General features: G+C 39.5%; 1 protein-coding gene across 2 annotated transcripts in view; it reads right to left on the bottom strand.

Moving 5' to 3' along the window:
* Nucleotides 1-10,312, bottom strand: part of ankrd50l (ankyrin repeat domain 50-like) — a 19,422-nt gene extending 9,110 nt beyond the window's left edge. The window contains exons 1-2 of one of the 2 annotated variants that reach the window (XM_035677244.1): nucleotides 9,993-10,312; nucleotides 4,496-5,327 (exon numbers count right to left, since the gene is read on the bottom strand). In XM_035677244.1, coding sequence (XP_035533137.1) covers nucleotides 4,496-4,944 — 449 coding nt within the window. In that variant the 5' untranslated portion in view covers nucleotides 4,945-5,327; nucleotides 9,993-10,312. Of the gene's footprint in view, nucleotides 1-4,495; nucleotides 5,328-5,427; nucleotides 5,607-9,992 lie in introns of those variants that run through there. The other variant, XM_035677245.1, reaches the window with a different exon arrangement.
* Between the last annotated feature and the right edge of the window lie 7,425 nt (nucleotides 10,313-17,737).

Below are 17,737 nucleotides of genomic sequence, written 5' to 3' on the forward strand. Positions count from 1 at the left end.
GCAAAGTTGTATGAGGGAAGGCCTGGGGTTTCTTGAAGAGCAAAGTTTGATGCTACCAGATGGTTACTGTAGCTGCAGTTGAAAAATATGCCTGAGCCAAAAGACAAAAAGTTCCTGGAACCTATAATGTTATGGTAAAATAATCCAGTTATTTTATAGAAATCCATGTTCACACTGTCCCTAACAAAGCCAAGCAGTGCCAGACCCGTGTTTTACCCTAGACAGAGACGGGTTTGAAAAGCTGTTGTTATTGGACTGCTTGATAATGGATGAAGGACACATCTTTTAGCATGGTCAACCATAACCTATAGATTTTTAGAACGTTGCTGTAAAAGCCCTTCCAGCTTCAAAAATATGGGAATAAATTGAAGTGGAAAAGGTTCTCTGTGCTCATTAAAATCTGATTTTAAGGATCGGGGCCTACGAGGAATGATTTGTGACATCACAAATACATTGGAGAAGTCATAAACCCTCTGGCTACAATTTGTTAACTTCTTACAGTGTTGATGTAGGAACTGAAGCCCTTCCAGTGCACTACAAGTGTATGAATGACTTTACACGTTAAAGTAGGAAAACTGTTAGAAATGAACGAAAAAATTGCATATTTCATACGATTATGGATTGTTTAAGAGGTCGAAGGAGAAAGATGCCGTGTTAGGATCTTGTATTTGGAATTGTACTTTATAGCTATAGACTCTTTGGACCTGTTTCTGTTTCTGATTAAATTTTCCAACTTGTTTAGGTCAGACGGACTGTAGTATGCAAAAACACCTAGTAAAAAGCAGTATACTCTCCAGGCATCTTCTTTTTCTATCTATATACCAAAAAAAAAATCATTCGGAAAAAAAAAAAAAAAAAACACATTTAATATTCCTGAAAAGTTCAACAACAACAACTTTAGTAAAATATATTTGTACGAAGTCGGTCATGGATCTGGTCCTACAGAAGCAACACACAAACAGGGGTTCTGTTTCTAGAGGTGACAAAACAGTGGTTTAAACCTGTGACCAGCAGTTCTGGTTTGAATGGGTCAACCCAGAGGGCTAAACCAAGTAAATTACCCTGAACAAAACAGGGTGTGTGTTCGTATGTCTGTTTATTAGTGTTAAGTTGTCTATGTTTAAGAAAATGGACGAGAAGCCCCAGTCCAATTTTAGTCCCCTAAGACTTTAAGAAAAAAAGCTAAATAATCAACAGGCAGCTGGTATTTTGTATATTTTGTGTTTCTCATGCCTAAAAATAGCAAATCAAGCAACGTTTCCAATTCTGTAAAAGCAGTATATTCTACTAACAGGAAGGAAACAGCTCCAGAAGTGTTTATAAAACCCTGGGAAGAGGTCATTCAACCTGTTAACAGAGCTGTTATGCTAGAAATTCAAATAAAAAAGGCTGTTTAACAGAGGAGCTTGGCAAATTAAAAACTGAAAAACAAAAACAAAAAAACAACTGAAGTGTGAAGTTGAAAGAGTAACTTAAAGCAGCAGGGTCACTAACACTCTGAGGTCAACAACAAAAGACCATTATCAGGATTAACATACGCCTAGGGAGTGGGGTGTGAAATTTCAACATCAGAGAAATTAGTCATGATGCATCTAACAAATCTGACCTCTCTGAGCTTCTTCTGAAACACACAAATGAACTACTCCTCCTTTAAACTGTCTGTAAATGATTATATATCGTCCTTATATAATGGACATTTTAACCAGTGTTACTTATTAGGAGGTGCTGCATCATTTATTTACTGACAACATGTACATTAGTTCAGGCTGTGTGCCCCAGGAAATTTTTCAGCTGAGTGGTAAGCCACCCACACACACCCTGACACATACTGTATATATGACAACATATATGACACTTACTGTCTGTGTAAAATCTCTCCAGGTCTACAACAGTAAAGTAGTAGCCTTGACTTATGTCATCGAACACATCCTGTAATTAAAAGCAGATCTAAACCCTGCCCTGGCCATGACAGCACCAGCTTATCATACCTCTGTGTGCTTTAGCCGTCTGATTAGAGTGACACTCCCTCACCGGGCACACTTTCAGTTCTGCGGAGGAGGAAGTGTAATGAACCTTTTATTGCTGCTTAAGGTTTTCCGCTCCATTAAGCCAACATAGTCCTGGGTAGAGGTCTGTGGATGACCTTTGATCCTGAGCTCTAATTGGACTTGTAGAGGGGAAGCATGTCACACTCCAACCTACAGTAATTAGGAGGTCGCCTCGGAGCCAAATATATTACTCCATACTGACATCTCTCCACTGGTTGCCAGGCCATCAGGTGCTGCTTCTCTGACTGAATCTCTAATAAGACCAACTACATGATTATAGGACAGTAGATACGGGATGTTAGCATGACCTCAAAAGCTAAACTGCTATTTCATCCATCTGTTGATTGTGAACTGTCAAGCACACCATTTGTATAAGTAATATAAATATATGAATATCTAATATGCCTATATATATAAATATGACAAGGTAGTAACCATGGTAGCATATGAGTGTGATATTTTCCCTGATTTGTCAGAAACTGAAAAGGACCTTGTCAGTCCATATGATGCATATGATAGGTTCATGTTTACATGAAAAGGACCAAAGCTAAAAGGCAACAATGGATAACTCTTTCCCTGGCGAGCTGAACCCAACTAGAAGAAGCTAAAACTATAAGGCGTCCAGTTGTTTCTGAAGCTATGATTTAAATTGCCAGAAAGAGACCGACTTTGTGAACCTTAAATCTAGCTCTTTAAAGGTTTCAGGCAGAGGGAGCAGAACCACATAAAAGTTCAGCGAGGAGCTAATGGCTTGCTGACTACAACCTGCTACCAGCTGGTTCCCATGTATGCCCTTTCACTGCCAATTTAAGGCCCATGTTTCATCAGTTTGTCTACGGCTGTTCTCACATGGCAACGTTTCGCCCACAGCCACTTTCTCTCACCAGAGCTACAAACGCAAACAGCAGCTGGCTGCGAGCCAGTGTGAGGGGAATGTGGAATCCAGCTCGGTACTTCACACCAGAGGTAAGCAAACACAGGAGGAGTGTAAAGGGACGCAGAGTCAACACACCGGGAGAGAGCGAAAAAGTCCTGGAGAGGAGGGCGACCTCGCTGACTGGTGCCGAGATGGTCACTGGGGTAATGGAGGCATTTTTCACGTCTTTGTTCTTTTTTTTTTTCCTACCCTGAAAGGATGTTGTGTCGTAAATAACACTGTAGCATTCATTCACACTGGGGGCCCATTGTGTGTGCTGTGAATGGGCCGCATTATGAGAGGAGAAATAAATATAAGACGAGGGAGAATAGCTGCTGCCGTCTTTTTCCTGTGACTGTCAAGGCTCTCTCTTTGCTTCGGTGATGGCCACACGGTTTTACAATTAGAGGCTTTAAAACTCTTATTGTCTGTGGACAGTGTAAACACCTGCAGAGTCACCCCTATTTAGAAACAAATAGGTGCAGCCTTAAAGCTTTAATGGATCTTTTTCCCACAACATGAGCCGGAGCTGCCACTGTGTTTGACTCTATCACTCATTTTTCAAGGCAGAGTGGGGAGCTCTTTATATGCATATGGCTATGTTGTTTGAGTGCTGTTGACACTGCAGCTAGGGCTCATAATTCAATATCATTGTTTATCAACTGCCAGTGGAATTATATCATTAAATCATTATTTTGTGTTGTCATCTTCCAAAATTAGGCAAACAAACAAACAAAACAACTGACAACTGTACCAAGTATCAATTTGATCTTGCATACACATGCTATATTGTGTTTACTGTGTAGACCAATATCTAGGTGTAGGTGATATAAAATCCTCACACAGTAAATGTGATTTTATATTGGGATGTTCTTATATCTGACAGTAAATTTTATGAAAAACACAGAAGACAGAAGTGTGTGTTTTCTGTTAGTCAATCAAATCAGACACTTGCCAAATACATTCATTACATCACACTGATGCAAAATCATATGAGAACGTCTGTCGTCATACAGCAGTTCCGGCCTAATATAGATACTCAGAGGTTATCGAGAGATAGTATCATCAAGAGTAGGTTCCTTTATCATAGTTGACAATGTATTTAGTCTCGTGGTATGTACGGTCATATTACACGACCCCACTGATGGTGGAACTATATTGTGATAACGATCAGTGTGTCAGTGGACAATTTACAAAACAAAAGGAACTTGTGGCACAGGTTTTCACCTGTGTTTCAGTTCTGACTAAATCTGATAAAACACCTACTGACACATGTTGGTGTTACTTTGTTCAGCTGCTCCTGCTTTCATCAACAATATCACCATTTAAAGTTTGTGATACCACACATACATCTTGCTGTGTTGAGCTGGGAATGAGGCACGCTCTTGAACATGCACGCACATGCCAGGATGGGTTTCATGTTTGTTACAGTTTGAAATTTCCCATGAGATCAACCCTCTTCAGATCCAGTGAGACTGTCAACCCCCACCAAAAATCTAATAGTAAAAACTTGACAAAATGTGATACAAACCTCTTAAAAGTATCATGAGGGTCTCTTTGACAGGTGAGGGGCTCCAGAGCAGAGGATACAGACGGGCTGCTGAGGATCTCTTTGTACCCCGGAGCGAGGAGAGGTGAGGCCATCAGCTGCTCCACCAGGCCCAGGACAAACCTCCACAGCACCGTACTCCTCTGGTCCTCCCTCTGGCAGAAGTGCGATGCCAGGCAGCGCGGTGCCAGCCCGACTGCCAGGCCTGCCTTCGAGGTGGGCCACACCACCTCAGTACACAAGGCGGTCTTCCCAGCGCCAGGGCCCCCCATCACCAGCAGCCCCGGAGGCTGTCCTGGCACGGAGCGGGTGTCTAGGCAGCGCCGCAGCTTGTCCAGGGCCCATTCCCGGCAGTAGAAACGCCGGCCCTGCAGCAAGCTGGAGCTGCTGCCAAATCCACTGCTACTCATTTGTTCCTGGGGGTCTGACATCCAAGGGACAACTCAGTGCTCTGAATGCCACATCCCATGCTCCTCCAGTCACTTTACTCTTTACTTTTTAGGTTGAGCTGCAGCAGGTGACACCTCTGGTTTGTGACAGCTCTGGGCAATGCCTGGGTATTTCCTCACACTGTCAGTTCCTGAAAGTGTTGCATCAGGCGATTATTATCAGCGGCTGCTTCCCCAGCAGGTCTTAAGGTGTGAGGCTGACAAGAAGAGGACTCGGAGAAAAATTAAGTCAGCTAGTGGTTCACCTCTTCATTTTCTTTTTGCAGATTTGTGAGGATTTTCTTGTTGCTCGGTTTTAACATCACAGCGAAGAGCAGGATCCATGGTTACCACCGTACATCATGCTTCTCCTGGAGATCGTGGAGCTGTTCAGTCAGATATCAGAAAGAGGGAACAGGAATGAGTCAAGAAAGGAACTGACAGCATGTTTTTTTTACAGGTATAATAAATTTCACAGTATCTCACCCCTCCCCTGACTGACTCGTCCTCTGTCTTCCAATTACAGCTACAGTCTTCCCTCCTCTCAGTTTCCGTCCTGCTTCTCCTAAGATTTCCAGCATTGATCCCAAACTGCAGCTTTAGCATGAAATTCCCTTTTCCTTTCTCACGCCCTCAGCTCTTTACAACTCTCCGTTCATACCTCACACCTCCCTCTCCCTATATCTGTCTCTCATGCTCTCTGGTTTTTCTTGTTTTTTTTTTCTCCTCTGTCTCCTCCCTCTGTGTTTTCTCGGCATGTCAAGACATGCACAGGAGGGCAGAGAGAGAGCGGAGAGGGAAGAGGGAGGACTCATGTGGCCGTGAGCAATTCTACAGCTGACAGATGGGAGGGGTTACCTGGGGTCAAGGTTCAGTCACAGGGCAATACTACACCTCATGGTGTAGTTGTAGGTGATCTGTCCACAAAAAGCCACGTTATGCTACTGAAGCTTTGTTCCATGAAAATCACTTTTAATTCTACTGTCATCACAGCAGAAATATATTTGATTCTGACTTACTTTTAGATGATGAATTCATGTTATGTCTACAGCTGAAGAAATTAGTCAATGAATCAATCAAAGAATAATTAATTGAAACACTTTGGATACATTTTTTTTTATTTTTATTTTTTTACACATTGTGGTTCCAGCTTCTCAAATGTAAGGATTTACTGCTTTGTCTGTTTTATATAACTGTAAACTGAATATCTTTGAGTTTTGGGCTGTTATCAAGATATTTAAAGATGTCATCTTGGACTTTGGAGTTTTTTTTATATTTCCCCTTCTACTTAACTTATAGATCCAGTGTGTAACATTTAGGAGGATCTATTGGCAGAAATGGAATATAATGTTCTTATATATGTTTTCATTAGTTTATAATTAATTAATGAATTAATATAGGAATTGTTGTGTTTTCGTTACCTTAGAATGAGCCGTTTTTATCTACAGATGCCACAGGTTGCCTTGAATGGAGTCCACCATGTTTGCAAGTTTTGTGGCCACTGTAGTTTCTCCTCCTACACACTTCAAAGCCCATTCTCATTCCCAGGTCATCAAGTATTGTATTTTTGTCCGAGTTTGGTGATTCACAATACTACAAAGTGTCACCATCTTGTAACAAATTCTGAGTTTTAGGGGGTCCTGGTTGCTCACCTGGCAGAGCTGGCACCCCATGTACCTGTACCTGTATCCATGAACTGAATCCATGGCCGCTGAAGCAAGGACTGCAGCTGCCATGAGTTTGAGTCCAACCTGTGGCTTTTCTGTGCGTGTCATCTCCCTTTCTGTTTCCTCTCTATCTTGAGCCCCCACGCACCCGAAAAAAAAAAAAAAAAACTTAAAATTCCGTTTTTCAAACTGATGAAAAGCTAACTGAGCCACAATAGTCCCGCTGTGCCATTTTGTGCAAAATGGAAATGGAACAAAGGCAACTTCTGTCAATAAAACTCCTGCCAATATCAAATCTGAAGATTCGGTTTTACAAGCCACGAGTCTCACCGTCCTCCACATTTCTTCCACACTGTATAATCAGCTATGAATAACTGTGAGCAATTTCCACCATGTGTTTCATTCAGGTAACACAATCAACAGCACATAGTATCCAATTCATTTTTGACTACATGCTACCATTTTTAAGTGTATTTCATGTTGTCATTTATCCATTGTGCACACGCCGAACACCTATAACACATACAGTGAGCCCTGTGACATAATATACATGAATCACATGGTTATAACTGAGGGGATGTGATAAAAGCCTGCAGGATGAAACATATCAGCATCCACACCTTGTTGCTGACGGTTTCACACTGTAAGTTCATTTGAAGAAAAAAAAGACCACACAAAAGGAGAGAAAATGAAAAACCTCTGATAAAAACCCTAAAGGATTCGAGACAAGAAATGTCAAAGGCTCCTGTGGCACTGCTCTGCATTTCAAGTCAGTGACTAATCAAACATCAGCTACCCTAAGCTGAATCTGTCATATTATAATTTAAAACTTGAGGGAGCAGAAAAAACCCTCACTGCTGTGCACATCAACTACAATGTGATAGCCTGGTGACAGTATGATTCAGAGAGCTAATTGGAAGCCTAATAAGTAAGCTCCAGCCAGCTGAATTTTTTAGAAGCTAATGCATTTTCACATGTGCAGCATTTAGCCTGTGTGCTTCACCACTCTCACAGATATAGCCTCCTACAGGTGGATGACACACGTTGTACAATGTCAGCTGAGTAGCGCTAAGTACTGAAAATGAACTGGAAAATGAAGAGATGTGTTGTTTTAGCAGGACACTGAAGACAGTAATGAGGAGAACTGACAGCAAGCAGTGAAGTTGTCTACATTTTCTTCCTTACTTGTGGTATTTACATTGCCCTCTAAACCTTGCATGTAGCCTGTAAAGACGCTGCTGCAGCAACCAGAGCCAGGAGCAGCGTCTGTATAGCGCTTCACTGACATGCCGTCTGTGCAGAAGTCAAAACATGTCAATTTTATCTATATAGCCCTAACAAGAGCCAGGCACAGGGACTTCTTGAAGTTGTATGGTCACAGTGTGTGTGTTTACATGCATAAAATAAATGTGTTCATGTGCTGTCTACAACTGGGCAGTAATCACATTTTTCCCCAAACCCTAATCTGAAGGCATTATTTATTTGACTGTAGGCTACTTCTTTTAACTTTGGTAGTTATATAAATCACTGCTTCCTGGTCCCCATAGCATGAATGTGTCACAATTGAACCAAATATTCACCGGTGAAAAATAAGTTGAGACTTCTAGAGGCTACTTTGTGTCTGTTTCCATTTATGTCTGACTTCAGATTACATTGGTTACAATGATGTATCTCTACTTTCATTCTGCCGCCATGCTGTTATGGCAATACTTTTTCTGTCTGACCCAGATTTTGTCAGGCACATGCACACACTAAAAAACCAATGGTAAGCAGAACATGGCCATAGCCACAAAAAGGTTTCTCTAACCTCCATCATAATTATAGAAACTGGGTTTCCCGTTCACATAACGTTGAAGAAATCAGCTCGGTAGCAAAAGCAGAATGTAACCTGATTCCTTGAGCGGTGTAAACGCACTGAATGAAGTTGCTAGGCAACAAGTGAGGATAGTGCACAAAAGTACTGGGAAGGTAAATGTTCATTTAAGATTTTTTTCTTTACATTTATTTGCGCATGTCTTAAAAAAAGTAGTTTGCGAAACACGCATTTGCTTTTTTGACAAGAGTATGATTTAAATATTAATATGTTCATGTTTGTATTCACTGAATATAAAGCTGAAGCCAGCAGCTGGTTAGCTTAGCTTAGCAAAAGACTGAAAACGTGCAAAACTGCTAGCCTGGATCAGTCCAAAAGTAACTAAGTCAACCTAGCAACAGCTCTAAAGCTTACAAACACATATTGTCTTGTTTGTTCAATCTGTACAGAAACAGAAGTGTAAAAACAACCATTCACTGTTGTACAGGCCAGATGTGCAGATTATTAACTTCCTGGAGTCTCCACTGGTTGCCTGTCACTGCAGCCTAGCTGTTCCCCTTCTTCCAGTCTTTATGCTAAGCTATTGCCAATGGCTAGCTTCACATTCAAACGAAAGGAAGTTTGACATTTTGGGAAACCAATCATTCATTTTTTCCCCATGTGAGTTAGTTGAGAAGATACTGCTCTAATGTCTGTGCACAGCATGAGTCGGGAAGCGATTAGCCTAGCTTAGCATTAGGAAACAGCTAGCCTGGCTCTCTCCAAAAGTTCAAAAATACACCAACCGGCTCCCAATTGATCAAATGTGTTCCTTCCATAAACAAACAGAAATGTAACACCGTCCATTAGGGGTTTTCAGGGGGAGTAACATGCTGGAACAGCCAATTTCTCTGCAAAAAAACAGCCAGACGCAGAGATTCTGAAGAATCTAGTGATGTTGCCAAGCAACCAGGGAGGACGCTGCACAGAATGAATAAACTATTGTTTGTCGAGAATAAATCATTACAGCAGGAATACCTAAAAATACTAAATGTCATTTGTGGAAAGCAAACAGGCATATTTCCCAAAATAAATTAAACTATTTAGGCTATTTAAATGACTTTTACTATATAGGCTACTACTACTATTTTATATTAAGGAGTGTGTTTGTCAATTAAGATGTTTACATTGCATGTTTAGGTTTTAAATGGATTTGTAACACTATGGGATAAAGTGGGTCTGTTTTAAAAAGAAGGTTTTTCTCAGCTCTTCCTGTGGTCTTTCAGTCTCTCAGTGGGAGTCTACAAGTGGTCGGCTGCAGGCTGTCGGCTCTCCACCTGTCTGCACTGCTGCAACTGTGTGATCCGTCCTGCAGGCGTTCATCATCAAACTATAATCTACGTGCTCATGTGTGTTTTAACTGACCTCACTCATCAGGCGCAGCAGTCGACGCCATTGTAAACAAAACACAAAGCGCTGCCCCAGATACTTTGTCGGTTTGTTTCCGACAAAAGCTCCGAAAGTGAGAAATAGCTTTTTTCTTTCCCCAAAATACCGTGACTGAGTTTCAGACCCGGCAAACATGCTCTTACCTGACAGAAACGCTCTCCATCTCGGTCTCCCTCCTTGACTCTCCCTACCGACAAGCACTTTTACCGGATTTAATCACGTGTATCCACTCCCACAATCCCCTATAGCATCACATTAAAGGTGAACTTAGTGTTATTTCTGGTACAGATGTTCTGCACATCTCAGCCGGCATTTTCTCTCGTTCCGTCTCTGAGGGGGTCTGCTCTCTCTGCTTCCTCGCACACCGTCTCAAATGTTCGAGAGAGAAAAAAAAATGAAAGGACATCCTCTGCAGGGCTGGTTTCACACAGATCTGTTAGGCTGGACTACAGATTTCTCTTAAATTTCCTTCTATGAGAGTGTGAGTATGGAAGTCCATTTATGCCAGGAAAAGAGAAAAATAGATGAAATGTTTGGAATGACAAAAATAGAAATATTCACCTATAAAAGATAACATTATACAAAGATGCAAAGTCAAGGAATTTACTTTTGATTTGCCTTAATTTTCTTAATTAAAATTTTTTAAACTTAGAAAATCAATGTTTGTATCTTATGATATTTACTTACTACGTGATTTAGTATCTCATAATTTGGACTTTTATGTCATGTTTTTGGCTTACAAAGTCAAAATTTAGATTTTCTAAGTCAGACCTTTAAGATTATGGGACAAATTATTAAATAGTGTCTCAAAATGTGTATTTAAAATGACCAGTGTGCAGGATTTAGTGGCATCCAGAGTGCGAAGGAGGAACAAGTGGCCACAAAACACACCCCTATCTAGAACCAGTGTTTGGTTTGTCCCTTCTGGGCTAGATTGACAGAACAAAAACATATTGTTTCCTATATTCAGGTGATTATGATGAAAACTATGAATATTATATTACATTTCTGCCAACAGANNCTGTAGATCAGTGGAATAGTGCATGAGCGATAAACAAACAGACCCATTCATAGAGAAACAGCCTCATATTGTGTGTAAGATTTAGTGGCATCTGGCAGTGAAGTTGAACCAACTGAAGACAGCTAACTTTACGGTGGCCGTGAAGCTCGTCTAGAGGAAGAATTTGTTTAGTCTGTTCTGGGCTACTGTAGAAACATGGCAGTTCAACATGGTGGACTCTGTGGAAGAGGACCTGCTCCTTCAGTAGATAAAAGCAGGTCATTTTAAGGTAACGAAAACACAACAAGGCTTATTTTCAGGTGATTAAACACTACGTACCTGAATATTCTGCGATATTCCATTTCTGCCATATTATGCAAATAGAGTGACCTACATTTTACACACTGGACCTTTAAATCAAAATAATCTATTAAGTGACCTAGTCTCACAATTTTTGATTTACAATGTGTAATTTCGCTTTCAAGTGTCCATTCTTTTTCTTCTTCTTTTTTTTTACTTGTAGAAATTGGCCTCCATTAATGAGGTGAAGTTAGACAACTAAAAAGGCCTGGCTGATTTTAAAGGCACAATCCATGATCCAAACTATTAACAAAAGCCTCACCACCAAAAAATCTAACTCTAAATCTAATTTTAGTAAGAGTGTGTTGTTACTTTACTTTTGCTTTATGATGTTGTGGGTAACCACATCAATTCTGCTTTAAGATACGAGGAGCCCCAAAGTGTCCCAGAATGACAACTGAACTCACAGTGAGATGAGAAATGACCTTTTCACCCTGTTTGCCAATTCTCCACATTCTAACATACTCTTATAGACTAATAAATACCACAAATCTCTTCTCTTAAATGACTTTGATATTTCCCATTAAAGGTTTTGTCATTGCAATGCATTTTAAATGATGAGATGATGAATGCCATGAATGCAGCTCATCTCTGTGCAAAGCTACATCGAGAGACACCAGAGGTAAAACTAAAATGCAGCAAAAAAGGACAAAATGACCTCCTGTGTGCTGCTATGACTGTAACAAACTCTAAAATAAACAGCACATTTTTGGAATAGTTTTTATCAATGATATCTCTCTCATGTGGAGGTCAATTGGTCTTCTATATTTGCAAGGGAGACCTCTACTGGATATCTGTGGTAATCACACACCTCAGTGTCCTCAGTTAACTGCAGACACACATGAATGACGTGCATAAACAATTCAGGGTATCAATGCCATACTGAACTTTGAGAGGTGCGTTTACCCTCTACTCACCTTCCACTGAGAGTTTATTGTGACTTTTGCTTGACAACTCACAAAAACAGTGAACCCATGAAACTTTAATTTGTACATTTTATTTTCAGTTGCTATATATTTTTTAACAAGATTAATGTAATCTTCTTTATGTAATCTTAAAAACAAGATTACATAAAGAGTAAAGTAATGACGCCATTATACAGTTTGGGCACTATGTTAAATTGGCTTCAAACCCCAGCCCTCTTCCTTTGGGCTTAGTCCTCTTAGTCCAGCATGTTCTGCCATGTTTCTACAGAAGCCCAAACACTGGTTCTGGATGGGGCCTTCTGCATGTTTGTTAAATTGCTCAACACTGACTTGGCAGACTCTGGGTTATGCTTTCCTTGTAAAATATGTCCTGGTAATTATCTAACATACCGGTTGTTGTTTTAGGTCATTTTTTTTACCATACAAAAACAAACAAAAAAAGAACATACGAGGACTCTGACATCTGAAGCAAATAATCCACATTGTGTGACTGTTTTCAGACCGACTCAGACCTGGTCATTTCTTTTATAACTGAGTCAATAACTAATGAAATCTGCCCTTTGTGCAACAAAGGAGCAACATGTTGGAGAATACTCAACAGACTTCAGTTCTCTGTTAGTCAAACTGCAGGGACAATATGACAATAAGATAATTAATGAAAGGACACTGTCACCAGGCATTTGTTTGTTCTATTTCTAGACTTTTCCTGGACCTGCCAGACGTAAATCTGCTCTTAGGCTCTATGTTACCTGCTGTTAGTACAACATGAAGCTGCCTGTTCTGTGCTTGATTGCTGCTCTCATCTTTGCTTGGATAGGTACTCCTACAATATGATTTGGACTTTATTTAACCAGTACAGACTCTTGTGTTTGAAGTGTCTTCTTTTGGTCTAAATTGCAGTGCAGTTTTGTTATGAAACCCAGCACAGACAGACATGAAAGGAGAGGAATAGAGATGGAAGCATAGAAGCAAGGTAATGTTTCCTGAACCAAATAAAATGATTTCTGTCCATAAAGTTGTCATGACTTGTTTGAAATCATTCAAATGCAATCAAAGGTATCTAAATACACACCTCTTGAACTTGAATTTGTGCCTCTGCATTGCACACACAGGCAAAGGTAACCCTTGTTATTCACGTCTTTTGTTTGCTCATGAATGTCAACAGCAATGAAGGCCAATAATCCAGGCTCAACCAGAGTTCAGACAGAAATATCACACATGAACTGCATTGAACAGTACAATGATTCAATGAATGTGAATGGCAATTCTATAGATTCTGAATTATTGTTATTCTCATTATAACATGAAAATATTCTGCTACCTAACTTATTTTACAAGGTTTACAAGGTTTACAAGGTCAGAGAGGCCATATTTTTATTGATTATTTCCACTGAGATCAAAAATCTCTTTTACCAGAGACACCTGGCCAGGGTAGCAGCCTTACAAAATCAACATATTAAAATACAACATAAAATAGAATAACAATAAAACACTAACTATACAATCAGCATATTCTTTAGGATGTACTTAAATGTATCAATGGATTTAACTGTGTCTAATTTTAGATCTGTTTTGTTTGCCCCCTCTATAAAGCCTGTAGTAACCACCGCTTTGAAAAGTATATAGCACTGAACAGACAACACAGTCGATCCAAAGAGCTTTACAGCACAGTGAGGTACACAAACCAACAGCTTCCATGCCAAATCTATTCCAACACTTAACTGAAGTATTGTATACAGGTAAATACAGCTATTATTATTTCAGCAAGAAAGGGAAATTCATTAGTATTCGTAACCAGGGCAACATTATGGATCAAACTGTGACGTACTGCACAGAGGAAAAGTCTCAACAAGACTGATTATTAACTATTAAGAGAGTCCTGAAATGACAACACTGCCATTGATGAAAAACAGCACTGCAGCAAAAGTATACAACAATACAAATGCAAAAGAAACAACATAAATAGGTTTAGAAAACTGTCACTCTCTGTAAACAAGAGTGTAAAAACAATATCCAGTTAAGATGCACATACATGTCTTACATGTGTATTCTGGTAAGTGTTGTATGGACCCACAAGCAGGATGCAAAGGCACAACAGGCAAGGGAAAAAAGACAGTTTACTTGGTCTTACTGCAGAAAAAGATTCAGCAGAAGGAAAGGAAGTTAGTAAAGAGTCCAAAAAGGGAGCAGCTCAGTTATCAAAACCAAAAACTAGCATACACAGGCAGACACACAAACTAGGGCTGGACACTGTGGCTGCAGCACAACAGACTGTGAGCTGCTGGTGGGCTGTTTATATTCTAGGAGGATGATTGGGGAATAAAGGGCAGGTGTTCAGGCAGGTGATAATGAGGTAGCTGCAGGAAGAGCAGGCTGGTTCGTTAAACCCCTCCCCAGAACAGCAATCGTCCAATCAGAGCTTAGCAATATTTGATTTTCTCCACATGTGGAAGCACAGCGATACTCTGTATTTAAAGAGATTGAAAGGTAGTGTCTTGTTTTTAGCCTTTACAAAACCAAAAACACAAAAGACAAAGTAAAAGAAATGGTTTAAACAGTGGCTTTATTCTTTTAAGCTGGAATTGTTAGCTTAATAGGCTGACAGTCTCGCTAGCTATGCCATTTCTAAAAAGACAACATTTTCCTCATGTAGGCTATTCAAAGAAAGAAAATTTTATTTAGTTTTAAATAACTGTAGAATATCATTAATGACAAAAACATTGTGAGTAAGTGCAAAACAGAGTAATCCCCATCTGCAAATCAGGTTTGAGAGCTTGAATAAGTTTTAAACAGTGAACAAGGTTTAGATTTAAAATCCTGATTTTGTGGCTGCTCTGTTTAATCACTGTTGTGAAATATCTGATTGTGCTCAGGATGCTGTCTGTGCTCGCCCACAAAACTTGTTCTGCTGTTACAAATCTGTACCTGGGAGCTATATGTGCACATTGACTTACTCTGCCTTAACAGTTCTGTCGATAATGATCTTCCATAAATTACTAGCTCAAAACCTTGTGTGTGTGTGTGTGTGTGTTTCTGTCTTCTTTTTTGCCTTTTAGGTTCATTTCTATTTAGGGAATCATTTTTAAATAACATTCCAAATGTTCTGTAGGCTATGTTCAAAAAGATTTGAAAGAATCTACTGCAGAATGTTACATTTTTACCTAATGATGTCCACCTCATCACCACCCATTGTATAATCTCTAGATCAAAAGTGGCTCCAGTAGCGGCATTCACAGCTGTAAGGCCTTTTTGACAAATGAAGAACTGACTTTTCAACAGTGAAAATATGACTGGAGAGCAAATCTGACTGCCATATTTGTCAGTGGAACAAAACTGAACAAATTAAACTAATATCTTCAGTTTATTGAACTTATTTTCTCAAATTCAGTAAACTTAACTTAACGCATTTAACTAATTATTTAGTTCAGTTAACTCACATTTTTTTAAGCAGGAAAACATTTTAGATTGAACCAAATGTTTACAGTGTAGTGTACTCTGGTGGTGAGAAACATGCACTGCAGTAGATCGCCTTAACACAGATTTTAGTTAAACTGTCTTTTTTTTTTGTGAATTTCACTTGGGTCAGATGGCTTTATTTCACCATCAATTGGGAAATGTCATCCATGAAAATTGACTAAAAATGAGTTGGCCAGCCTTCATGCCCTTTGACTATCCTGGGTAGCTGACTCCTTGTCTGTGTGCTGTACAGTGATAGCAGACTAACACAGGTCAGTTATGCTGGTGACAGGAATAAAAAACAGACACACAGGTAGTGTAGGAATGTTTTTGAAGCAATTTGCATACCTGAACGTGGCTCTCACACACGTAATAGTGGGATGTAATTATTGGTGTCAATCATCGGGGCATTGCAAGAAGTAAACTGACTGCATGCCTCAGGAGCATGTTGTCCATCTGGAGGTTTAACACAATGACATAAAAGGATGTTTTCTGTTCTTGATACGTTTGTATTTAAAAAAATTAAGGAATGAATGTCTTAAATGACTTTCCTAGTTGGAAAAACTAGAGTCAATCAGCAATTAGGAATGAGCCAAAACTCACCTGTGAGACCCTTTTGTTTCTATACTTGAAACTACATTTTACATGATTTGCTCAGTTAAAGGTACAGTAAGCGATAAACCTGGTTAACAGAGTTGACTATTGAGCTCTCTGTCCTGATTGGATAAAATGGGAACAGGATACCATGAAATGTATTCTCTGTTTACTGCAGGAAGCTATTTAACACACACAAAAAATATTACTTACAACAACTTTAATAGAGGCAAATAAGATGGCAGCACCAAAAATATGACTCATTGAAACAAATAAAATAAAAAATATTCAGCACAAAACACAAAGAGAAATAAAAAACAAACAAAAGACCTAACCTTATTAAAGGGCAACGTGTGTCCTGCAATGACTTGTCAAATATTGACAAAAAAGAGCAAGACAGTGATGCTATTTATTGAAAAAGCACTTCCAAACCTTTGCTATGCAATACGTGCACAACGTGATGGACGTTTGTATGAGTATTGTATGACTAAGTTAAGGTTAAGGTTCTGACCCCTGTCAACACTGATTACTCTGTACTACTGTGTACAGTCCTCTGCATGTTTGTGTAGGTCTCCCCCATCATGGCCAGCTGTAACCATTGGTAACCACTTTGACTACAAAAGAACATCAATCTTCTGGGTGAGTACATTGTTGAAAAAGGGTTTTACTGCCACACTATATATATTTCTTTTAAATAATATTTAAAATAAAAGACTAGTTTATTCTTTGTATATTTCAAACACATGCCGAACATCATGGACACCATCCCAACATAAAAATGTGGGACAGAGCAAGATGATGGGAAAAGTAGAATGGGCAAAAGCTTGGTGTGAGTGAGAGAATTGGGGAGTAGATGGGAGGAGAAGGGCAAAGGGATTGGTGGACAGAGAGATGCAAAGAAAGAGGAATTATTGAATTCCTACCATAGAGCTTCCAGAAAGAAACCTGCTGAGTTGTGCTGCTACTATCTTCCCCTAACTGAGACTAGGATTGAGAAAAAAATTATAAATGTTATTTAAACTGCCAGACTACCAAAATTACAAAAAAGGGCCAGTTGTATGTCCAGACATGCAGGTAGTTTTTGGTTTGGGTTTTGTGGTTTACAAATATCCATCTCTGAATCTTCTGCACCTTCACCTCAGTACAAAAGATACATTTCAGTTACATTCAGCAACATTCAGGGGGTGCTCTGCTAGAGCTGGCTCCCCACGTACCAAGGCTCAGTCCTTGCAAACCAGCAGCCATGGGTTGAAATTTTTCATTGTGTTTTAGTTATTTCAAAAAACATCTATCTTCTTGTTGCTCTCACTTTTTTCACTTGAATGTTATTCCTGCTGTACCTGAGAATCTTTAATGATATTGTCCAAGTATGTTGTCTCCTCTTTGATATAGTATCCAGGCAGAATAAACACACACTTCTGACTTATTTTTGCTTTATTAAGTTGTTATAGCTAACATGTTAGCACACAGTTGCTCTTACAGGCTAACTTAACTTCCGTTCTATTGTCTATTATACCATCTTAGTGGGCTCCTTTTTATCTTTCGATCTGAA

This window comes from Morone saxatilis, unplaced genomic scaffold, assembly GCF_004916995.1.
Source record: "Morone saxatilis isolate NCDOM2014 unplaced genomic scaffold, NCSU_SB_2.0 Contig5, whole genome shotgun sequence".
NCBI lineage: Eukaryota > Metazoa > Chordata > Actinopteri > Moronidae > Morone > Morone saxatilis.